This window comes from Excalfactoria chinensis, chromosome 20, assembly GCF_039878825.1.
Source record: "Excalfactoria chinensis isolate bCotChi1 chromosome 20, bCotChi1.hap2, whole genome shotgun sequence".
Lineage (NCBI taxonomy): Eukaryota > Metazoa > Chordata > Aves > Galliformes > Phasianidae > Excalfactoria > Excalfactoria chinensis.
This window is the reverse complement of record NC_092844.1, coordinates 4,196,497-4,219,921: the sequence shown is the minus strand read 5'-3', so window position 1 is coordinate 4,219,921 and position 23,425 is coordinate 4,196,497. Positions and strand designations below refer to the sequence as shown.

Sequence of the window (23,425 nt, the reverse complement as noted above, 5' to 3'; positions counted from 1 at the left end):
AATAAGAGTGGCTCATTTCCGGAAGCAGGCAGGCAGCACTACGCCGGCTCCGCCTCGCCGGGCCGCCATCTTGGCTGGAAGCAGCGGTCGCACCGCAGCGGGAGGCGCTGGGGTCTCGGCCCTGTCCTGCCCGGCTCATCCCGGCCTGGCTCGTTGTCCGTTCTCAGCTCTTTTCCCCTCTCTGCTTCACTTGCTTGGCCGCTGGCTGCGGGCCGGTGGAGCGACCCGGCGGTGGAGGGGCCTGCTATAGCAGGGAGAGGTGAGTGGGGCCTGCGGGACGAGCTCAAGAAACGGGGGCTTCCCATCCTCCGCTTCGAGGTGCCCGGAGCCGGGCTGAGGGCAGGTCTGTACCTCGGTGCTTCCCTTCTTGTCCAGCCTCTTGGGAGCTGCCTTCCCATACTTGGGTTGGGATCGAAAGGCCTCGGTTTAGTTCCCGGTTCGCCCTACCGGGTTTAGGAGTCGTGCTGCTGTCCCGGCAATGCCTTTTGCTTTCCAGCTTCTACCGGTGAGCTGCATTATAGAGAAGGGGAAATCGAGGTGCTGTGGTGGCTTCTGTAAACGTTGTGACTTGTTTTTAGCGTTTAAAAGACAAAGGATCCTTCAGAAAAGGCTGTAAGTGGTGCAGGAACCCCAATAGTTATATATTAGCCTGGACGATTTCATTGTGTTTTTGCTCACTGTAGCAAAGGGCGTTATTACAAAGCTCCCCTTTTTTTTTGTTCTTAAAAGGTATGATTTAATCTGAGCTTTCGAGTCGAAGCTGCCTTCTTTAGTACTTATTTCGTGGGTATTTAAAGAGGTGTATTAAAAATACTGTATGTTAAAGTGACTCACTGTTCTTTTAAGGAAAACCAGGTTAATTTTGAGGAGGATTTTGTGTATCTGACTGCATGTATTTGTTAGCAATATAAATATACTCTAGAAATATACTTCACTGAGTGTATCAAATTGAGTAAAAAGCTTTAAGGTATTTCCTAGTGTGGAATTATGACATGTGAAAATCATTTTAGGTCTTTATAGAAAGTGTTTGTTAAACCTTTCTAGTTTTTCCCCTGGATTTCCAGAGCCCTGAAAGAAGCTGACTTGCAAGTAATACTTCTTTGAATGAAAGTGAGCTAAGTAGCAGTTACTAATGATGACTGCTCTGTAGATGTATTGTAAGGGCTGATAGATTCTTTGTCTTGAAAACAAAGTGGATTTCCCATTCTTCCCACTGAGTTGCCTCATTTGGATGAAGTTCTTTGTAATAATCTGGCTCAGAAGTTCTCTTAAGCTTGATTGAACCCTAAGCAGGCAGCAGGATTGAACTTAAAATTCCTCCCCTCAAAGTCAGTAATACGATTACTGTGTTTTTCTTTCTGTTTGTGATAAAAAGAGCAAATGAATGTAAATCACACGTAGATATTCCGACTAATTTGGGAAATGAATTACTGATAAAGACTAAGCTTTGTAAAATGTTATGGCCATGGTTTGTGCCCAGCCTAAGCCCAGAAATGGCTGTTAACAGTTGAAGTGGGTCCTGTAGTGCAGCTGATTCTCATGATAGCAATTCTGTGCCCATATTTACATAGCAGGATTCTGGGGGGAGCGTTTTGTACAGATTCTCTTGGGTGTGTGTTGCTTAAGACTGTGTATGGTTCTTGTTACTTAAAAGTTATGGTAACTGTGTTTTGAAAAACATATTGTGTCTGGTAGATATTGCAGAAATTTGGAGCTGTATTCAGGAAAGCATAATAGCTCTATACCTGTATTGAGATTGTATTTGTATGTATTTTTTGAAAACTAGATGAGCAACAACAGTAATAAGAGAGCACCAACGACAGCAACACAGAGACTTAAACAAGACTACCTTCGAATTAAGAAAGATCCAGTGCCTTATATCTGTGCAGAACCCCTCCCATCTAATATCCTTGAATGGTAAGACTTAGAACAAACTGTTCATGCACTTGTGGAGAGAACAAGATTTTCCAGGTCGTCAAGTCTGACTCCTACACCCCTACAGATTGTAGGGGAGTCTTGGTTTTGGGAGGTGGCATATGAAACTTCTTAAAGCGATCCTAGTCTTCATTTTTCTAGTGATGTGGATGGCTGATTGTTTAATGGCTCTCACACTCTTTGCATTTCCTCCTTTGACTTAGGCACTATGTTGTCCGGGGACCTGAAACAACTCCTTATGAAGGTAAAGGCATAAAGCAAAAGCGTGCATGTGTTTTGCATTGTGGTTGGCATGTCTCAATAATTGCATGGCTATTTGAATGGGCAAAGCACAGCTATGGTAAATAGACCTGAAAACTATGAATGCAGTTGGAAAGCAGGCTGTGACTGGTATGATACCTTATTGGAAAGAGGGATACGACTGTTAATTTTTCTCTTTGTATGGTAGTGAAAGCACATTCATATTAAATTGAAGATAAATAACTTTCAAGTGAGGGAGCTCGCTTGAGGACAGTCAGGGTAACTTCAAAACACCTCATTTTGCTAATGTTTCATCTCTTAGGGTTTTTTAGGATGATTTCCTTACGCCTTATTACATGAGCATCTCTCACTGAACGAGAGCTGTATTGTCTTTATGAACTTGTGTTGTATTAAATATGCTTTGACTGATGTTCCTTAAATGTATTACAGACTAGAAAACAGAAAATAGAGTTTGTAATACAGATGGGGTTGAATTGTCTCCAGAGTAAATATGCTGCCAGGTGTGGGTTGTTTTAGAAGCACAAAATGATGTGCTTCATCTCTGTAGTGTGAGGAGAAGGAAACAAATAGAGGGTTTTATTTAGCCCAATCTGAGTACCTCATCTTAATGCAAAATAAGTAATTCATCTCTTTGTGTAACGCAGGTGGCTATTATCATGGGAAACTAATATTCCCCAGAGAATTTCCTTTTAAACCTCCTAGTATTTATATGATTACACCTAATGGAAGGTTTAAGTGTAATACAAGGTAAGGACTTTCTTCTAACACTTAAAGCAATAAACACCATTTTTTTGTAATATGTAAAGCATGTAGCAGTTTCAATGACAAAAATAAAATGCCCTTTTGTCTTACTGTTTTAGGTTATGTCTTTCAATCACTGATTTCCACCCGGATACGTGGAATCCAGCTTGGTCAGTCTCAACTATCTTGACGGGCCTCCTTAGTTTCATGGTGGAAAAGGGTCCCACCCTGGGCAGCATAGAGACGTCAGAGTTTGCAGTAAGTTCCACGTTGCATGATGTACCTTTTGGCAGTTCACGGACTACTGGCTGTGACCTCCAGGTTAACACAACAGTGACAGCTGATATTTTGGTATCTTATCTGCTGCATGTGGTGAGTGGGTTGTTTTGCTCTGGGAATCGAGGCCGTTTTAGGCCTCGTTAGAGTGTAGGTTGAGTTTAGAAATGCCTAGTGTACAGAATAATATTGATGGGTATGCAGTTGTAAATGGTGTGAAGTGTTAACTAACCAGTTTCTACCATTTGTGTGGGGAGGAACCAGAACTGTATTTTATTTATGTGCTCATAATTCTTGTTTCCTTCACAGAAACGACAACTCGCTGCACAAAGCTTAGCATTCAATTTAAAAGATAAAGTCTTTTGTGAGCTCTTCCCTGAAGTGGTGGAGGTAGGGGCATTCATTCATGTAGTAATTTGCTTTTCTGTAGCTTTTCACCTTCTCTGTGTAGATCTGTAAGCAAGTAGTTTAGGACTTAGATCTGTCTTTAAATGTCTTTGGATCTGTCTACTTTTATCAACCTTAGAGGCCTTTTAAAAGTCACTTTAGCACTGTGGAAGAATTAAAAGCTTGAATCTTGAAATTGGACTGTTTTGCTGTTACACAAAGATCCCCTGTCTAGGGAATCGCAAGACATATTTAGACTCATAGAATCATAGTATGGCCTGGGTTGAAAAGGACCACAATGATAATCTCATTTCAACCCACTGCTGTGTGCACGGTTGCCGATCAGCAGCCCAGGCTGCCCAGAGCCACATCCAGCCTGGCCTTGAATGCCTCCAGGGATGGGGCATCCACAGCCTCCTTGGGCAACCTGTTCCAGTGCATCATCAACCTCTGTACGAAAAGCTTCTTCCTAAAACCCAACCTAAACCTCCCTTGTTTCATTTTAAGACCATCCCCCTTTGTTCACCCTCATAAACAGCCTTTAGTATTTAGTATTGTTGTTACAGCCTTGACTGGTACGTGTGCAGCAGACATGGCTATGATGCCAGTAATTTACAGTCATGTGGAGTAGGACTAACCTTTGTGTATCTGACCTTGTAAGAACTGAGGTTCTGAAGTCTGTTCAGAACACACAAAAGCTTCACCGCTGTCAGTTTCAGGTATTCTCTTCTTTCTTCTTTTTCTCCAGGAGATTAAACAAAAACAGAAAGCACAAGAAGAGCTCAACAGCAGACCTCCATCCCTCCCTTTACCAGATGTTGTCCCTGATGGGGAAGCACACTACGGTCAGAATGGAATCCCCCTTCTTAACGGGCACGTTCCATTGGCTCCTGCCAACCATCCTGGCCTCCAGCAGGCCAACCGTAACCATGGACTCTTAGGTGGAGCTCTGGCGAACTTGTTTGTTATAGTTGGTTTTGCAGCCTTCGCCTACACAGTCAAGTATGTACTGAGAAGCATAGCACAAGAATGAGGAGAATAAAAGAAATCCAAGACCAAATTAGATGTAGTTGCTGAGTGAGTGGGACTTTTTGGGCATCTGACTTTTTGACACTGGGATAAACATTTGTGTTACCAAGTTACAGGTAAAATCTTGGTTGGCTCATGTCTTGCGTTTGGAAAGTGGAGTACGTTCAGTTAGTCAGAAAACTAAATGAAGTTCTGCTCACAGATCCCGTTGTCAAGTCAAAGCATTATTGATGAAGCACCGACATTTCTAGTGCTTTGATTTTTATAGCACTTCTCCATCTGTTCCTTTTGAGATTTGAAAATCGGAAGCCAAATAAAGCTTTTTACTTCATTGAACAACTTTTAAGAGTTCACACGTGGCGCATATCGTTTTAGTTTCATTAGGGAAAGAGTCTGTACACAATTGGGAATGAGTCAAGTGGAGAAGATGCAGGCTTCATAAGGATTTGGTTCATGTGGACATTGATGCTACAGAAGATAGATGTTTTCATTTTTATAATAGGATGAACATCATTGCATATCTAGTCGGTAGTGATTAGATGAGTGGGGAGAATAACACCGTGCGTGTTTAATGTGCTGTCTAAATTGTCACCGTGTAATTGGAGGTCTTATTTGGGCTACAAGGGGGGGGGTGCGGTTGTCAGCCTGTAGGAATGGTTAGCCAGAGAGTGTTTGAATTGCTCTTTAGTGGGAATACAGGTAGCCGGTGTTGTTTTGGAGTCGTTCATTTAGGGATTTCCATTTGGGGAGATGTTATATTTGAGAACTGTAATACTTTGTTGTGATCACCAGGTGGTGCCACTGTTGGAAATAATAAAAGTTCACAGACCAATGGAGAGTTGATGACCTATTGAGAAAACCTCTGGAATTGTTGGGTTTTAGACAATGAGGTAAACCCAGCCCTTGTGAAGTCTTGTCTGAGTAACAAATGAGCTTCAGTGTCTGCTTAATTAATCTGAAGTGTCACAAGCTGAAGGAACTGAACCCCTGGCATTAGCTCTGCTTGCTTACTTGAGAATGGGCCAAAAAATCCCAGAGCAAAACAAACAAACCCACAAAGCCCCAACTACTGTTTTTTTTTCCTAAGTTTTTTTGGAAGCTTTTGGCTTCTTGTTCTGAGTTTGTCTCTGTTCCTCTTCTGCAGAGAGCAGTGCAGTTTGTTGGTGAGGTTACAGGGTTGCGAATAAGACAGCAAAGCTGCGAGTATAGTTTGAAAGCCTGAAGTGACTTTTTCAACTCATCCTGCTTTTCTTTTTCCTGCTTAGTTTTACCTAAATGCTTTTCCAGAGGCGAACATACCGTGCCTTTTAAAACTGGCAGTGATGTCTTGTCATCTGGGGAGGGTGCACTTGCTGTCAATGGTACAACAAAGGTGATAAGCAGGGTAAGAAGCTCAGCCTCCAACTGCTTTGTCTTTTAGCCGTTGTGAAGAGCCCAATCAATATTACCTCATGTACTTTAAGCTTCATATTTTAAACTGTTCTATTTTTCCCTTACAGATTTGTTCTCTCTCTGCTTCTCTTGGTATCTTGAGTTGTAAGCAAAACTAAATGATAAACCAATGAGCCGTGCAGTTTAGAGCTTCAATAAGCGTGACCAATCCTCTGCACTAGGTAGGAATTATCAAAGCTAGCAGAACAGCTCTACACTAAAGAAATCTTCAAGTAGATCTTACTGAGATGAGGGAGGGATGGGATGGGATGTGGAGAAGGCTGGGTTTTACAATATATTTATAGGTTTTTGATTTTGTGGTTTTACCAAATCTTATTTATAACTCTAATTTGCCTCTTGTGTGTGTGTGTGCGCAATCAGCTCTTGTTAAAAGGAGAAGCACCAATTCTACGTGTATCTAGAAGCAATTAGTTCTGTCAGTGTGGAGGTACTGTGAAGGAAGGAGGGGTGTCGAGTCTTCCTTGCAGTGACAGGGTTTTCCAGGTGGCTTGTCAGTGATTTGTATTTATATTTTCTTCCTCAAAGCAGATGGACCTTTAGCTGAGGCTGTTCTGCCTCACAGATCTTCCTATCATTCAGTCGTGTTTGTGTTCTCACAATGCCTTTTTATTTTTAACCATTGACGTCGCCTACAGACAGAAGCTTGTGAATGGTTGTCTATATTTATCTTATGGAAAATCTTTTGTCCACATAACTGAAGACAAAGGCAAGGAGCCCCTGGGCATGGTGTGATCTCATCAAACAACAAAGAAACCCCAAACCTTACTTTGCATTGGCAGTTTCCAGTACCCTGGATTCAGAGAGATTGGACATCTGTTTTGGGTGCTATTTGTTGAAAGCCAGCAGCAATATCTGATCAAACCCTTGCACTTTGGGCTTCACAGAATATCCATATGTGTCCTTGCTCCTTGCTTTTGGTAACAGAAGATTTATTCCCTTTTGTGTCGTTTTGTCATTTTGTTGTTGTTTTTCTTTCTAAAAGCATTTATAATAATATGCAGTATCTGATCTTTTTGTTACCAAAGTCAGTAGGTGGAGTAAACCATTCTTTGCCATGCAAAAATGTTACCATGCCCTGAAGCAGTGCGTTACTTGATGTAATAAGAGCTGGCCCTCAGTGTGTGGTATTGGAACCAATGGTTGCCCTTTCACTTTCATTCTGCAATTTCACAGATGGCTGTAAGATGGCAGGAGAGTTTTGCAACTTGAATTGTGAGACGTTTCAATGCTGGCCTTTAAAGATCTCATGACTTTAATGATCCTGGATTTATGTGTAGTCTTTTCTTCCCCCCTGAGGTTTCAAGGACACAGGAATTACCTCACTTCAAGCATGTACTGAGGAGTAGAAATGACTGCATTGTAAAGTTGTTCGTTCATAATAAACGTTCATGATAAAGTTTAAATGTTCTGTGGGACTGTTTCTGGTCAATGGACCGCTGGAAAGGAATCTAAATGATGGATATACGCAGCATAGGAAGCAAAAACACGTTAGGATTCGCTAGGAACCTTTTATTAGTGGAAAGCACTTCACATTGACAACCTTATTTTGGACTTGGGGTGCTCTGAAAAGCCCAGAAAGGAAGAAGTCTGGTCGTTTCTATGGGCTTGCCACCAGGTGGGGTGGTAATTCCATTTGCTTTTGGGTGAGAGGCAGCTGAATGGCTGGGACTGCACGTGGTGGTGGGAAGCACACAGAGATCTAAGCAAAGAGGTGCTCTGGAACACAGTGCAGGCAGCTTGGATGGAGTGTTTTGCAGAAGGAAACAAGTCTGAGATGGTGTGCTTTCATTCCGAAGCAGCTCTTGTGTCTGCTGTTGTATTTAGGTTTGTTCTAACAGCTGTTGTATATTGCTCCACTCAAATTGAGTTTATAGCAGGTTGGCACTGGGAAGCTGCAGATTCTCACCTGAGGGATCTACCATAGGAGCACTTCAGGTTTTGATCTGTTTATGAAGCAGTTGTGGGTGTCAATGAAAGGGTAACGTGCATAATGTGTTGGCTTCAGAACTCCTCATCTCTGCACCAAAGCTTAGCTGCTATTCCTTATAACTGCACTGGGTGCAGTGCAGAGAATCCTGGCTTTTTGTGTATTATTGTAATTAGGGAATGTGGGATTACTGTGAGTAAAAGGCAGATTGTGTAAGTGGGGATGAGGGGTGTAGTAACAAGTTTCTTGCCTGACTTTTCAGCTTCCTTTCCAGCTTTATGCACAGTTCATGCAGCGTTTACAAATGGTGCATGGCTTGCTGCATGGCTCCTTTCTCTGCTTGAGATCCCTCCTCATGCAGAACTGATGGTGTACTCTGAATCACTCCAATTAATGTGCAATGGTGCACTTCTGAGCAGCTTATTATTTTGCAGACAGGTTCCATGCTCTTCTAGGTGCTCAGGTGCTTTGGAACTGTTGCAGCAGCGATATAAGCGCAGCAAGGTGTGCAGTTGTACAAGCAATGCAGTGAATTTAAAGTTGGAGGGGAGGCAATGAAAACACCAACACTTGTTGCAGCCCTAAGAAAACCACAAAGGAGGTTTGTTGTGGTGGATTGAGGAGCTTTGCCTGCCCCAAATCCGAGGATACAGCCTTGGCATTGAGCTCTTGGCATGAGGATGGGGATGTTGCAGGGCAGACGGCACCAGCAGACCAAAAAAGCGATTTCCCCATTCCAACTCTGAATGTCATTTCATGCCCCGGTGTGTGGATCTGTCAGGCTGTTTAGCTGCGATATGACAGATCGTCCTATTAATGTGTCATCGAGTGCACTTTTACAAATTCATGGCTTGTCTACAACTAACCTGGAAAAGGGGGGGGAAAAAAAAAAGAGGCTTAAGTATGAGAAGGCGCCAAAGAAAGTTAAATATTATTAACAAATAAAGTCTGCCACGTAGTTTTGATGGAATGTGAGCTGCTTGGGGGAGGGGTGAGATGCTGTTAACTATTTAGCTTCTCTCCAGCACCCCTTCTGGCTCTCACTCTTTCCCAATCTTCACTTTCTTCCCTTCTTTCCACTTAAGATTTCTTGGCTTTTTGTGCTGGGTTGGTTGATGCTTTGGTTTCCCTGAGACAGAAGAGCTGATGGGTGGCTCTTAAAGGCCAATGAAGAGCTATATTGTTGTACCTGGGTAACAGGAGGCATGATAAGGAGGTTTTAAAGCCTGCCTGTTGCTTCCTGGCATCACATTTAGTCACTCTTGGATGACACAAGTACAAGCTGAGATGAATTTGTGCATCCTGGTGTTACAGAGAGAAATAGGCTGTTTGTTCTCAGCTTCGAGCAAGAAGCAAAGCTTATCAGCTTGGCCAGATACCTCCCACGTGAAACATTTGTAGATGCGTTTCTCTTTTTGGTTTTCTATTCATTTTAATGAAGAGCCCATCCCCCAGTTCTGTGAATACAACAGAAAGCCCCCATTGAACCCGTGGGACTCAGGTGTGTGGAGCGCAGCTCACCCAGCACAGGGCAAAGCATCTGATGCTCAGTGCCTATCCCAAGCCACAGCATTTAAGCACTGCCCCACACTCGTGTACAGCTCCACAGGCTGCCCAGAGAGATGGTGATTTCTCAGAGATAATGAAGGGGAGGTACAGAACAGGGCTGAGGGGAGGGAGCAGGGAGCGGGCACTGATTTAAATCTGCCTGGCACACAGGCCAGCTCCACTTATCAGTGAGTCTAATAGGAATGTGAAGAGAATAGGCTTGACAGCTCATTAGAATGTGATCCCTCCTCCTTTTTTTTTTTTTTTTTTCCCTTCAAGTTGATGGAAACTCGTTCAGGAAAGAAGTGCTTTATTTGCTGAGGTAGAGCAAGAGCTGAGGAGGGCTTTGCCAGTTTACAGCCTGGGAAAGGAGCAGCGTGGACACATCAGTGATCAATGCTTTGGAGGTACCTGAAATCCTGCCAGGTGTGACAACCAGGCACACGTTCCTGCATCCTGACAGCTGCCATCAGGACTCACTGCTCATCGTCTCATTGAAGTGAAGACAAACCCAGCTAAAGAGGGAGAGAAGCTAAACCGAGGAAAACTTTATCTGCTCCTCATGGACCGAGGTACACCCTCAGCTTCTTTATTTATCCCTGGTTTAACTGTGTGATCGGTGAGGAACTGACTTTGTCCCTAGAAGGCTGAGCACTTGGCAGGGATGCTCTCAGCCTCTGCAGAAGAGCGGTGACCGTAGCAACTTTGGGTGGCAGCTCCTTGCCAGGACAGGATGAGGACTTACCACTGAGGTGTCCTTCGAAGGAGGATGGATGGGACCTCATTGTGCCTGCTTTGCAATGAACACAGCGCCTTAAATGACAGAAAGTGAAACCTTTTCCTGAAGAGGAGCAACCAAACAGCCCCCCCTCCTAATGAGTTTGTGTCGGCAGCTCCGACCTGAGCAACTGTTGCCCTGAGCAATCTGACTTCTCTGGGTTTCGTAGCTAAGTGCGTTTTAATCGAGGCTGAAGACTTATTGTGTGGGGGGCGAAGGGGGGGTTGAGGAGGGGGAGCGACACTGCAAGGTGGGTGGCAGGGCTTCCCAGGGCCCCTTGTATTTATGTAAGCTTCAGGAGCCTGAATGGACTTACCTCTGCCTTCGAGTGAAGCCAGATTTGCAGACAAGTTTATCTATACCGTTTCAATGTGTCCTGCTTGAACAGAGCTCTCTCCAGCAACCCAGCACGTCCATGCATGCTGCTCGTTTGGCACTGCATAGCCCAGAGGATTGCCTTTAGTAGCTCTAACCTTTGTATTTTATATTATTATTTTTTTTCTAGAGAGAAGTCTGTGTCTGTACCTCTTATTGGTGGTGAAGATTTTTGTGCTTGGAGAGTGCCCTTCCTGACTTGGCCCCTCCCTTTGCAAAATGAAGGGCTGCACCTGGGTGTTTGTGGCCACTTTGCTTTGCCACCAGTTCTGCCTCTTCAGAGTCACGGCAGCAAAGAAAGAGAGAAAGATGAAGAAAGAACCCAATCAGTACACAGAGCCTTTCAATGCCACCCTATCCAACAGCGAGGAGCTGCACGGGCATCCCAAGGTAGGTGGTACGTTGTCAACCCTTGGTTGAACTCATTTTGGCAGCGATGTGATGGTGGTTCATCTTCATGGGGTGGGGGGGTCAGCCCAGGCTGCAGGATGAAAGTCTGCATAGAATCCATGGGAGTAGGAGGGGAGTTCAGGTCCTAAGGTTAGGAGTGGGATGGAATGGGAGGCTGCAACATTGAGACCAGAGGGAGTGTCCCCTGTCACACTGCCTCTAACCCCTCACTGCTCATACAGAAATGTCCCTGGTGACCTTTCGAACACGACTTTGATCACAAGCATTAGGGGTGGCAGTCACTATAGCAATTGAGGAACAACCTGTCAAAAATTGGGGCATGGAGGGGGGGGGGGGGGGGCACGTTGGAACAATCGGTCTGACATTCTAAACGTCCCATTCAGTGCTATTGTGAGAGTAATTGGTTAAGGTTGGGCAAGTCTGGGAACAGTCCTCTGTATAAGAAAAGCTGGCTGCTGCACTTGGAGTGATCATTAGGGGACTGCAGGCAGTGCTGGTTTTTGTTGTCTGTTGCAGGGCTTTGTCAGGACAGCTTGTATACATGCTGAGTTCTGGAGGCACCTACATTCAATTGCTTTCTTTCACTTTCTCTACAACTGCTTCATTCGCCTTCTGCACAGGAGGCAGATATTGATCTGATTCAGATGCATTCCAGTCTGCTTTGGAATTCATTTTGATTGTGGTGAAATACACTGGACCAGATGCAGGATATATTCTGATGGCAGAAGCAGGGTCCGGTCCTGGTTTATGCTGATAGAGTCACACATGTATTACTGCTGGAAGAAACTCAGTCAGGGGTGTTCATTAACACAGACATGGGTTGGAAGCTGCAGTTTCTGTGTTGAAATGCTGTGCTTTAAAATATCCATGGCAAAGGTTTGGCACTGTGAGAGCTGCAGAGCTCAGCACGGTCAGGTTCTGTTTCGTAAGGATGGGACTAACCCAAATCTCTGCTGTAAACGCTTGTGAACTCTGCTTGATACGCACTCCCCCAATTCTGCAATGTGGTTTTCTGCTTGAAATCTCTCCAAGGCTCGAGTATTGCTTCTGAACATTGTGAGCAGTTCTGCTTGGTGAAGGGATGCACAGGAACAACAGCGCTGTCCTATTTCCCTGCACTGCGTAACAGGAAAGATGGAATCCTTTTATTTTTTGGGAGGGCTGCGTGCTGTAAAAATGAAGGCTGTGTTTACCTTGGAAGGCTCCATGGCCAGCTGGTAGGTTTGTCAGAGCAGGAGTGAAGTGTCAACACCATCAGTGCATGAGCCACTGATATATATATAGAGAGAGAGAGAGAGAGAGAGCTGGGCTAAGCATTGCCTGGTGGAGCATCCAGGTAACGTGCTGACTATGAGCAGAGCTGAGTGCATTCATGCTGAAGTAGAGGGGATGATGGAGATGGGTACAAACTGAAATACAGGAATCCCACTTAAATGTAAGAGAAAATAATCCATCTTTACTGTGAGAGCCATCAATCACTGGAGAAGGGTGAGCAGAAAGGCTGTTGAGTGTCCATCCTTGGGGACGTGCAAAGCAGCCATCCTCATGATGATTGGAGGTCAATGGGATTTTACCTTCAATGGGGTTTCTGATGATGTAATGTTTTTCAGTTTAGTACATGCTTATGTGGACAAAGAGTCCTTGAAATATGATTTCCCCTGAAAGCACCACTCTGAGGCACTCCAAAGCATAAGGGAAGGGTTCTCTACCACCTGTAGCAGTTTTAACAGTCACGATCCCAACAGCTGCTCCATTGGATTCATTGCATTTGGGGGGTGCTCAAGGGGAGAGAAGGAGCTTTGTGAGATTGAGAGAAATAAAGGTTCCTTTTTATCACAGAACGCAGTGGGGATGTAGATAACCTGATCCCAATTGGGATTTGGCTGAGCTACCGAACCTAACGCTTCTGCACTCAGGAAAGTTCTTGAGAGATCTTTTGAAAACCACAAGTGGTCAGGACCTTGGTTTTACATCTCGTTAATAACCAAGGGTGTGCACAATCAGGGCTTAGCAGTGGCCAACACGGGGGTTTTCGTGCTTACAAATGGGACTTGTCACTTTTTAACCAGGTCCAAATAAAACAGGCTACCGGAGGAAATCGGCGGTTGACCGTTTCGTAGTGAAGCTGACAGTGCTCTTGTTGGGGTCTATCGGATGTATAACATATACATCAACATAATTGAAATGCCAAGTCAAGTCACTGTAGTTCTGTCTTGCTCATAGCGTTTCCTTCTATTCATGCTTCAGCCCATTTCACTTTGGTCTGCAGCAACGATGCGAGGCAGCTGGAGCTCCTGTTGGGGTCACACGATCATTCCTAAGTGATCACTGCTGTTGTATTCGGATTCCAAAGCCGTGTTAAAAAGAGCTGATTGAAAGTTGATTAAAAATTGCTGGCAGCGCTTCAGTTGTTTTTTAGAGGCACTGCTTAAAGCGATAAGGACTAAGCTGATTCCGCTGCACTTACCATGAGAATTCCTCTGGATTCCTGCAAACTTTGCTCTGCAAACAGCAGCCCAGGAGGGACAGGTCCCCTCTGCTGGGATTCCAGGGCTGTTCCCAGCCTTGACTGATACCTGAGTTGGCTGTGAGGTCTCTGGCTGCTGCAGGCGGCCGCTGCCAAGAAAAATAGAGGCTTGCATGCTTATTGCTGGGATTGCTCATGCATGCCGTAGTAATTAAATAATAATACCACAAGGATGGAACATTGATTTTAACTGTCAGTCATCCCTGGGAAGGAGAAACTGGGGAGTGCCATGGCTGTTTTCTGGGGGGGGCGGTTGTAATTTAGGGGAAATGTGAAAAGCAATTGAAAAAGCCAATGTGTGCTGTAAGTAGAAATAGTGAAGATGAATGAGAAGAACTTGCTGGTACCCCTTAACAAAATGTGCAATCGCCAGCTGGCTGTCAGTGTTGTTACAAACATAGAAAGTCTGTTGGAGACTGATTTGGGTACAGAAATAATGAACTAGATGGGTATCAATAGCTTGTTCTGCTTGTTTTGAGATGCATGCTCAATTTAAGCATGTTAGGGAGACTGTTTAACCGTAACTCTGATTAATTACAGTGGGGAATACATTACCAATATGGCAAAATGGTTGGGAATCTCCTTGCCTTGGCCTAGAGCCGGGAGGGAGCTTTCCAGGCTCAGCTTTGAAGCATCAGCGTTCTGTATATCCTCCCACTGGAGCTCCAGCAGGAAGCTCAGATTTACCTCCACCCCTACTGATTCTGCATGGATTTTTCCATGCATATCATACAGATTGTGGTGTTTTCTCCTCAAAGTGAGCTTCCCTTGGTGTTCCCTGAACCTTTTGTCCTCTCAAATGCTGTATGTTTGGATCAGAGGTTTGGCTTAGGTGGCAGATATCTGTCTGGTCTGGATACTTTCCATTCTTGGAGTTCCTGAATTGGCCAAATTAAGCTGATTTCATCAGTGTTTGCTCTCATTTCTCTTCAGATCCTCGAATCTCCAGACCCTCGAATCACAGACCCGCGGCGGACCTGGATCTCCTTTGTCCACCGCCCAGATGATGGCAACACCTCTAAGAGGAAATGCAAAGGCAAAGACAAGAAATTAGTAGGTCCCTGCACTGCCATCAGCTCACAAACATGCACCATGTCTTCCTTTCCCACTGCTGTTACTCAAGGTGTTGTGTGCTCCAGCTTTTGCTTTCCCACCCCAGAGTGGTGTTTCCTTCCCCCCTCCCTTTAAGTTTCTCAAGGTATTTTGGAGGAGTTTGAGGCAGTAAGTGCTGTATGCTTGTTAAGATGAGTGTATGTGAACTCTACTGTCAGTGCTTGCTTTGGTTTGAACCAGCTGTTTCTTGGGCTGAGCCTTTCTCTTTCTCTGCTCAGTAGAAATAAAGTTAACATTTTTATTCCGCTAGATGAAGTGCAAACTGTACTTCAGTAAAGGATTTACTAACCAAGGCATGGAAAAATAACTTATTGCAGTTTAATGAATTACTGCTCATCTGTGCGTACTTCTCATCTGCTGCTTAGTCAAATATCGGATATGTTTTTAATGCCTTCCTTTTACCTTTCAATCAGCTGATAGCAGGAGTGCTTTCATGCACTGATGAAACTCCAAGGGAATGATACACATGGAAACAGCACTGACAAGACTGATTCATGTTCCTACTACCACCTTCAAGCTCTGTGTAGCTTTCCTGGCTCATGGCTGGGAGAGCTTGTTGTCTGCCCATATGCAATGGCCTGGTTCTAATTCTTGTGCTTTCCTTTGGTTCCTTCCTTAGCGTGGTCTTGTTGGGCCTCCAGGGCCTCCAGGTCCCCAGGGTCCCCCAGGAGCACCTGGTGCTGAAGTCACCCGCGAAGTCCTGCTGCAGGAGTTTAAGGAGATATTAAAAGGTAAAGGCTTTGTTTTGAGCTGTTGTGATTTGTTTCTTTTGGTAAACACCACAGCAAATAAAGAAGTGGTTTTGCAAATGTTTAGCTCTAGCTGACTGAAGTTTGCCCAGTGAAGTGATGAAGTCCCCATCCCCGGAGGTGTTCCAGAGCCATAGAGATGTAGCATGGTGGGACGTGGTCAATGGGAACGATGAGGATGGATTGAGGTTGGACGTGGGGATCCTAGAGGTCTTTTCCAACCTGAATGATTCTATGGTTCAGTTCAAGTTGAAGAGTTGAGTGTAGAGAAGTCTAACCACACAACTGATGGCTTCGTAGACCAGGCTCTTAAATTAAGCCTTTTATTTCCCCCTGTACTTTCTTTCTCCTCAGAAGCCATTGAGCGTCGGGCATCATTGGCAATTTCAGCACATCCCAGCCAGCTGCCTCCACTCCTTCTCTCCTTGGAGGAAGTTTCACCCTACAGACGCGTAGAGGAGGCGTTCCACTGCAAGCTAAAAGGACAAGTCGTTGTAGATAAAAAGACCCTGGTAGAACTTCAGAACTTCCAGTCGGTGAGAAGAGATTACAGACCGAACCTGTGCAACACAACAGCCACTGTGTGTAGATGAGCTGTAGTTCCCCTGGTCTGCAGGGCTGCCAGGTGTTTCCTGAAAGGCAAGACTGGATGCCCACAAACATCACACTGCCTTGTTTGTGACTGAGAAGTTGAATCTTATGTGGTGATTACAGCCCTAAAGCTCAACTGCAGTGGGGTGGGCAGTTAGCTTTAAGTTTTCTCCTTCCAAACAAACTCAAGGCTTTCCTTCTCTCTTGTAGCCCAGCTGTATCTCAAGACGGTTCTTATTGAAGTTCTAGCAGTCTGTGCAGGTGGCTGTCCTGCAGCTCTAAACAGCAGTCAGCTTCTATTTTGGTTAATGATAAAGACTTGTCCACATTTGGCATTGATCTGAGGGACCTGTTCTTTTTTTCACTGCAAACCTTATTTTATTCCAGAGTGACCTTCAGATGTAGAGAAGAGTCAGAAGCACAGAGCAGTAATTGGTGATAGATATGTGAGCCCAGAGTAAGAGGCATCCTTTTGTCATATGATTCAGTCTCCGTGCTAAAAGTCTTTACATATTGTTTGACAGAAGACTAACAAATGTCAGAGTAATAGCTAAAACCTGCCTTTGTAGTAAGTAAGCTTTCTTCCCCACTGCACTGCCTCATCTCTGAAGAATCCTGTCCAGCACATCCTTTCCTATGGAGTGGTTTTGCTGCTGGGACACAGCAGTGAGACTGGAGGCAGAGGTTTTGCTCTGGGTGCTTTGCTGGATCTTTCCCAAAGACTCTTGCGGAAGCCTGGTTTGACAGCACTGTGGGTGCTGGCACAGAGGCAAGATTGTACTTGAAGTGTAGGCAGGGCTAGAGAGATCTGCTGCCTCATTAATTAGGAGGGAAAATGTGAATAAAGACATCTCAGCAATCAGTGCGTAGGCTGACACTTCCCATGCTTTGTTATCGTATGCCTAGCTCCTTTCTAATTGCTTCTGGCCCTGAAGCTGATGTGGGAGGGCTGGCAGGGCTCTGGATGCCAGCCTTTCATTTCAGCTCCGGGACAAGAAGTATCTGGTTTTAGCTTGTGTTGTGATATAGGGGAATTCGACTGGGAGGGAGACGGTGGTTGCTCCCACAAAGATGAAAACATTGTCTTTCGACAGTCCAAGAGGAGAGAATTCCCCTCCCCTCCACCCTGTCGGTTTAATAGTGTGAAGAAGCCAACGGTGTGATACTTCCCAATGAGATGACAGGAGGCTGAATCTAACTCTTTGGAACTTACCCAAGGTGTCCTGAGTTAAGTGGAAAAGAACATTGAGAGAGGGACCAGCAGTCCTGCTCTTTGCACTCCTATTCTTTGTCATTAGGGTGTTGTGTTGCTCCAACCTCGGGCATTCAGATAGCATGGTGTTTTTCTCATCCTAACTCTACGAAGGCTCCATTCCTCTCAGTCTCATGACTTCATATTTGGAACTAAAATTGATACAGCCTTCCTGCACATCTCTGCCTACCTGTGGTTGCTGTACCAGCTGGGTTAACTGCAATAACAAATTCAGTGCACTACTTCCCACAGCCTTTATCACTGATAAGCTGAGCTCACATCTCAGTTCCCTGTGCGTGGTTATTACCTTCAACTTGGAAATAAGATTTGGAGTGTATGAGAGAGACATAAGAATAAGAGATGGGCTGAGGAAGGGAAGCTGATCTTGGTTTGTAGAGCATGGCTGGATGCTCACTTGTTTGTTTGCTTTGGGTTTGCTTGTTGAAATAACTGGTGCACAAGTAGTTTCTCAGCACATACAAGAGAAAACTCTAATTGGCATGGAGTTTAATGGAATATTTTTGCCCAGAGAAACCTCTCCCTTCTCAGAACCAACCCTTTGCGCCGTCTATTTCTATGAGCAAAAGAATAACAAAGCCACAGAAGGCGTGAAGGAACAGGAATGTTTTATCAGTGATAATTTACTGGTGCCTACAATTGCCTTCCATGCCCATCCAGTGGTTTTGGAATTCAGTCTCTGATTCCTCTAATAGCTGTAACAGGAAAGGAATGAATTAACAATGCAGTTTTGCACAGAGGGGGCTTGGATCCTGATGCAAATCAAACATAGCATTACCAAAAATGACAGCATAGTGATAGCATAAGAATGGCAGCAATCTTGTCACGTAGTCTGTGCTGTTAGGTTAGCTCTTAGGTTGTCTACGTATAGACAGAGAGAAAATGAGTTCCTTTTTTGTGTTCTTCTGTTCCTCAGGGCCAATGCAGGGCAAATCCCTCCAGACAGCATTCATGGGATTGCATTTACACTGCACAGAACGCCCTTGTGGTGGAAGCAGAGTCTGGCTAATGCGCTTTCTTGGCCCATGGAAGCCCCTCCTGCTTCTCCCCAGCTCTAACGAACTCATACTGGACAGGCCAAAACTAACAATAAACATTTCTTGTGGAGTTTATTTTAGTCTAAGTCGGATAATCTGCTGTGAGTTTGACTTAAGACTGCTCCCTTGCAAGAGCAGAATCTGCATGCTGTTTCCCTGGGCTTTTGCCTATTCTGTAGAATCCGAGGCTGGAAACTAAATGTGGAGTCTGTAAGAATCCAAACAGTTGATCTTAATAGCATCAGAGCTGTCTGACTTATACATGAGATGGGTTGAAAGGCTCTGGAGACCCATATGATTGTTTCCTATGCACTTGCGTTGCAAAAACTGTATGAGACTCTAGATTTGTAGGCTTGGGGGGGCTGCTTGGCCTCATCTAAGAGTTTTCAGGTAGTATTAGTAGGGATCTCTTGGCTTGTATAATGGAGAGTGTTGTGGCTCAGTGGAGGCAACACAACCAGCAAAGCATATAGATGCAGCGAGCCCAGCCTGAGATATGCAAACAGAACTGCTGTTAAAGGCCTAAGTCTTGGGCAAAGTCCCTGGTGTCATAGAATGGCTTGGGTTGGAAGGAGCCTCAGAGATTGAATTGTGTTCACTCTGCTGTGTTAAGTTAGATGAGTTGGGCAGTGAGCAAAAAAGGGTTCCTTCAGATCCCCCGTTGATTGATTTGCCTTTGGTGGGCATCAAATACTGAGAGACAGCTCATCTGGAAGGTAAAATCTGGGGGAAAATGGCAACGGCCTTGCAGATTTTTCAGCTCTGTTTTGTGCATGTAAAGTGCTTCATTTTTCATGGGTAGATGTAATTGCTGAGACCGACGGGGCCTTGTTCAAGATCTGCTCTGTTTATTTTACAGCCTTTGGCCAAAGGAGCTTTTCTCCGGGGGACGGGGTTAAACCTGGCAACGGGGCGTTTCACAGCACCCGTGTCTGGCATCTACCAGTTCTCAGCCAACGTCCACATTGGTGAGTGCTGCCCTCTGAGAGCTGATGATGTTGATGGCGGCCCTTTGCAATGAGCTCTCCTTTTGGTGCCATATCCTAAATTGTTTGGGATTTCCTAAGAAGCCGCGCTATTACTTTTGAACCGAACGCCAGCAAGTGATTGTTGCTGTGTGATGGATATTTGTGTTTATTTCACTGCTTTCCACAGATCACAGTGAGTTGAAGAGCAAAGTCCAGCTCCGAGCCAGAGATAACGTCCGAGTGTTGATCTGCATTGAATCTCTGTGCCACCGATACACGTGAGTGACTGCCATTTTAAACCATAGATACTCATAGAACTTTTCTGAATAGATGGATTCCATCTGGCCCTCAGGCTTTGTGCTTTTCTTTTTCCTTCTTGATTCGTAATGTTTCAGTGGATGGTGTCAAGTACTCTAAATAGATGAATAAACACTGTGTGTGTTGACAGAACATATCATCCTTTCAGCTGTTGCACGTAAATGCCCTGTATTGGAAGGTCAGCTTGCTCAGGATGAGTTTAGCATGCATTGCTTGGAGAAAGGAGGCTGAGAACCTGTGGGTTGGGTTGAAATGCACCCAGCAGAGGGCAGTGCTGCTTGGGTAGAGTGGCCGCTGTCTCTGGTTGGGGCTGGATTTGGGGAAAATGGCCTTTATAGGGTTGTGCAGATCAGCTCTTCAAGTGCAACCCTTGTAACAGCACCATAACATGACTTATGGTACAGCTTGAAGCCAACAAGACTATGAATTTGCTGCTGGGCTGGCTGCTTCAACCTCACTTATCCTCTGTGACTCAGAGCGCAGTAAAGACCTTGACCTGAGCTTGCAATCTGGGGTGCCTGTTGGCACTCAGTTTTTCTGGGAGAGCTTCCTTGTTCTGATAAACGCAGGCACAAGAATTAATTAATAGGAAGCTCTTGTGTGGATCAGAAAGAGCAGGGATGCAGTGGCACAGCTGCCCAGACAGGTGTGGAGATGGGCACTGAGGGACGTCGGCATGATGGGTTGGGGTTGGGCTTGGGGATCTTGGAGACCTTTTCTAACCTTTGTCATTCTTTGAGTCTATAAAGCGAGATGAGCACTGGCTCTGTGAAAGACATTTCTCTCTTACAGTGGGTGAGAGTGTGACTGGTCGGTGGGATGGAAGGAAGATGGGTGGAGGGATGGGAACCTGTCTGGACAGACATTCTGTTGGCATGAGCCGAACTGCTACCCGTGCTTGTGGAATTTCCTGGGGATGTCTACGTATGCAGTCATTCATTTTAGGGAGCTGAAAGAGCCTTGAGGGCTTTCGGCTGAGAGAAATGGAAACCGAGAAGCACAGAGGCAGTTGGAGTAGAAGAGATTAATGGTGGGAAGTTCCCACCCAAGTGAGGCTTTGGCAGGATATGACACACAGACGGAGCTCTTCAATCAAGGTGGTGCCAAGTGGCTTGCTCTCTCTGGGCCAAATTGCCCCTACCTTTTGTGCACATTATTTCCTTGCAAGGGGAGGGGGTGGGGGGGTGAAAGCAGCACGTTTGCACTTGCTAGGTTTCGTCTCCACCCCTCCATGGAAAAAAAGGGAGGGAAGAGGTTGGTTGGTTTGGAAAAACAACTGGATCTGCTCCTAGTGGCTGGGTAGATTTCAGAATAGCCAGCCCGTCATGGAGCTCTGTGCTTTCCCATTGCTTTGGAACTCAGCTCACATGGATGAATGATTTGTGAAGGTCAGTTGTGTTGTGACTGTCTCAAGGGTTTATTGTTCTTTTGCTACTGTTTAGGTCTTTGGAAGTCATTGCTGGTTTGGAAAGTAACAGCAAGATCTTCACTGTCTACGTGCATGGCTTGCTGCAGCTGCAGGTAGGGCTCTGCAGGCTGGTAATCACATTTGGTCTGCAGTTATTTGCTGGCAAGGCTGAATTCTCACCAGGAGGTGGAAAAGTTAGTAACCTTCTCAATGAAGTTAATTGAGGTTAAATGACATCCCCAGGGTGGCCATAGAGGATTGGTGGCAGGGGAGCGGTAGCAATTCATGGCATTGAGGGACGTGGTCAGTGGGCATGGTGGGAGTGGACTGGGGTTGGACTTGGATGATCTTAACTGTCATTTCCAACCTTTATGATTCTATGGCTTTTCCTTTCCCTCTTGCTCGCTCTGCAGGCTGGCCAGTACACCTCCATCTTTGTGGACAACAGTGCTGGAGCTCCCATCACCATTCAGAATGGATCCGATTTCATGGGCGTGTTAATGGGCGCGTAGCATCATCTGCAGCACTGCAGCAGGGAAGAACACGATTAACAGCCTTACAACATATATCTGACTGAAGAAACCTTTACTTTGACTCTTGAAGACCGCTTCACGTAACTGTTGGCATCTTTTTAAACGAGCAACGAGCCTTTCCTATTGCAGATACTTCAGCTTGCTTTCAGAGGCTGCTGCTTCTCAAGGTCCGCACCAGTTCATTCACCTTACAGAGAAAAGAATACACTTATAACTCAGAAACAAACTCTGTAATATTTAATATGTGCTTCACCAAGATGCTCACCGAACAGCACGCCGAGATTTGGCCTTCGTTGTAACTGTATTTCACACGATTACACTTGTAATCAGCACGTCTTCGGGACTGATTGCGGGGTGTTTAAGTTTGTAAATGAAGGATTGAGAGGGGAAGTAAAATAGTGTCTGTGTTCCATGCGTTGTGGAGGAAGGAGATGAGAATTTGTCAGCAAAACTGTTTTTTCACACTGTTGTAAATGGTGTAGAGCCCTCTCTCATGTTCAGACTGAGACAAGTAGCATGTTGAATTCTCAAGCAATGCCTGTTTTCAAAGAAGGGAATCCAAGGGTTGAACTGTTGAACGGTGGTTCCCTAAATCTAAGTATGTCTCTGATCTTACTGATGAAGCCAAATACCTCGCTGCCTGCGCAGTTTTATTTTGATAGGCCAATGGCATCAGTTCTAGCAATGAACTCCCTCAGTTATGTTCTTATGTTTTAGTAAGATATATTTTGGCTCTGGGCTGCGTCACACACACACACACACACACAGCATCCTCTCAGGTGTCATGTTGTGGGTGTTGTCATTTCATTGGGTTTTTCCCTTCAACACTTGGCCTTTCAATGATGCAACTTAACTAAGGAAGTGGCTGTTGAGCAGTTTCATATATAGATGGCAGCGGGGCCTCAAGTGGAGTCCAGAAACTCTTCTTGAATATCTGCAGTGAATGGAAGATACCTTCATAAGATGAGAACCAAGACCCCTGGGGACAGCAGAAGGTGTGCAAACATGAGACAGCAGTTCACCACAGTAGTGATGGTTGGGGCTTCACAAAGCGTGTAACTCACATGAAGATCATTAAACCCTACCAACAAGGATTAGGCTGTTTACATTGGGTTTTGGTGGAGTAGGTGTAGTCAGGGCACATGGCCTATATCCCAGTCTGTATTACTATACTGTATTTTCTTCTGCGTGAATATTTGTAATAAATTGGGCTATTTTGTGCACGACTTGCAGCAACAGAATCTCCACGTGTTGTTACGTTTCAGTGTATGTCGGTACCTGTGGGTTATTTGAACCAAGTCTCACTGTTGGTGAATCAGAGTTAATTTATTTTGTTATAGAACTGAAAAAAAAAAAAAAAAAAAGTTTGTCAGATTTTGCTTTGGGATTTGCGACTTTATTTTTTCCCTCCTGTTTGTTGTGTTTCATTCCTACGATCTCAATAGGAGACGAATCACTGTGTCTTTATTTCTACCCGTTCTGCCTCTGGTTGATGAAGTTGATGGTTGGACTTGGTGATCTTAGAGGTCTTTTCCAACCTTTATAGTTGGAAAACATCGCCTTGTTCAGAATGTTTTAGCTCTGGATGCTGCCAGGCATGGAGGGAGGTGCCCAGTGGGCACAGTGGGGATGGGTTGATGGTTGGACTTGGGGATCCTAATGGTCTTTTCCAACCTTCATGATTCTATGATGGGCTGCAGTTCTCTTGAATCATGGAGGTACGGCCATCGATGCAAGCAAGAGGCTGTTCCTCCAGCAACACGATGAGCAGGATAGGTTGAAACAGCCAGG

General features: G+C 45.0%; 2 protein-coding genes across 3 annotated transcripts; both read left to right on the top strand.

Moving 5' to 3' along the window:
* Window positions 1-7,481, top strand: UBE2J2 (ubiquitin conjugating enzyme E2 J2). Its single transcript, XM_072354438.1, has 7 exons — window positions 1-259; window positions 1,787-1,917; window positions 2,139-2,179; window positions 2,841-2,943; window positions 3,057-3,195; window positions 3,523-3,603; window positions 4,349-7,481. The coding sequence occupies exons 2-7, from the start codon at window positions 1,787-1,789 to the stop codon at window positions 4,631-4,633; spliced, it is 780 nt and encodes a 259-aa protein (XP_072210539.1). The 5' UTR covers window positions 1-259; the 3' UTR covers window positions 4,634-7,481.
* Window positions 7,482-9,703: 2,222 nt separating this feature from the next.
* On the top strand, window positions 9,704-22,979 carry C1QTNF12 (C1q and TNF related 12). 2 transcript variants are annotated; one of them, XM_072354366.1, is made up of 9 exons: window positions 9,704-10,128; window positions 10,840-11,099; window positions 14,581-14,700; window positions 15,380-15,491; window positions 15,864-16,045; window positions 19,267-19,375; window positions 19,563-19,653; window positions 21,136-21,214; window positions 21,515-22,979. In XM_072354366.1, exons 2-9 carry the CDS (start codon window positions 10,929-10,931, stop codon window positions 21,611-21,613), a joined length of 963 nt encoding a protein of 320 aa, XP_072210467.1. In that variant the 5' UTR covers window positions 9,704-10,128; window positions 10,840-10,928; the 3' UTR covers window positions 21,614-22,979. The 2 variants fall into 2 exon arrangements, with proteins under 2 accessions (XP_072210467.1, XP_072210466.1); XM_072354365.1 differs by having other exon boundaries at window positions 9,744-10,507.
* Window positions 22,980-23,425: the final 446 nt, after the last annotated feature.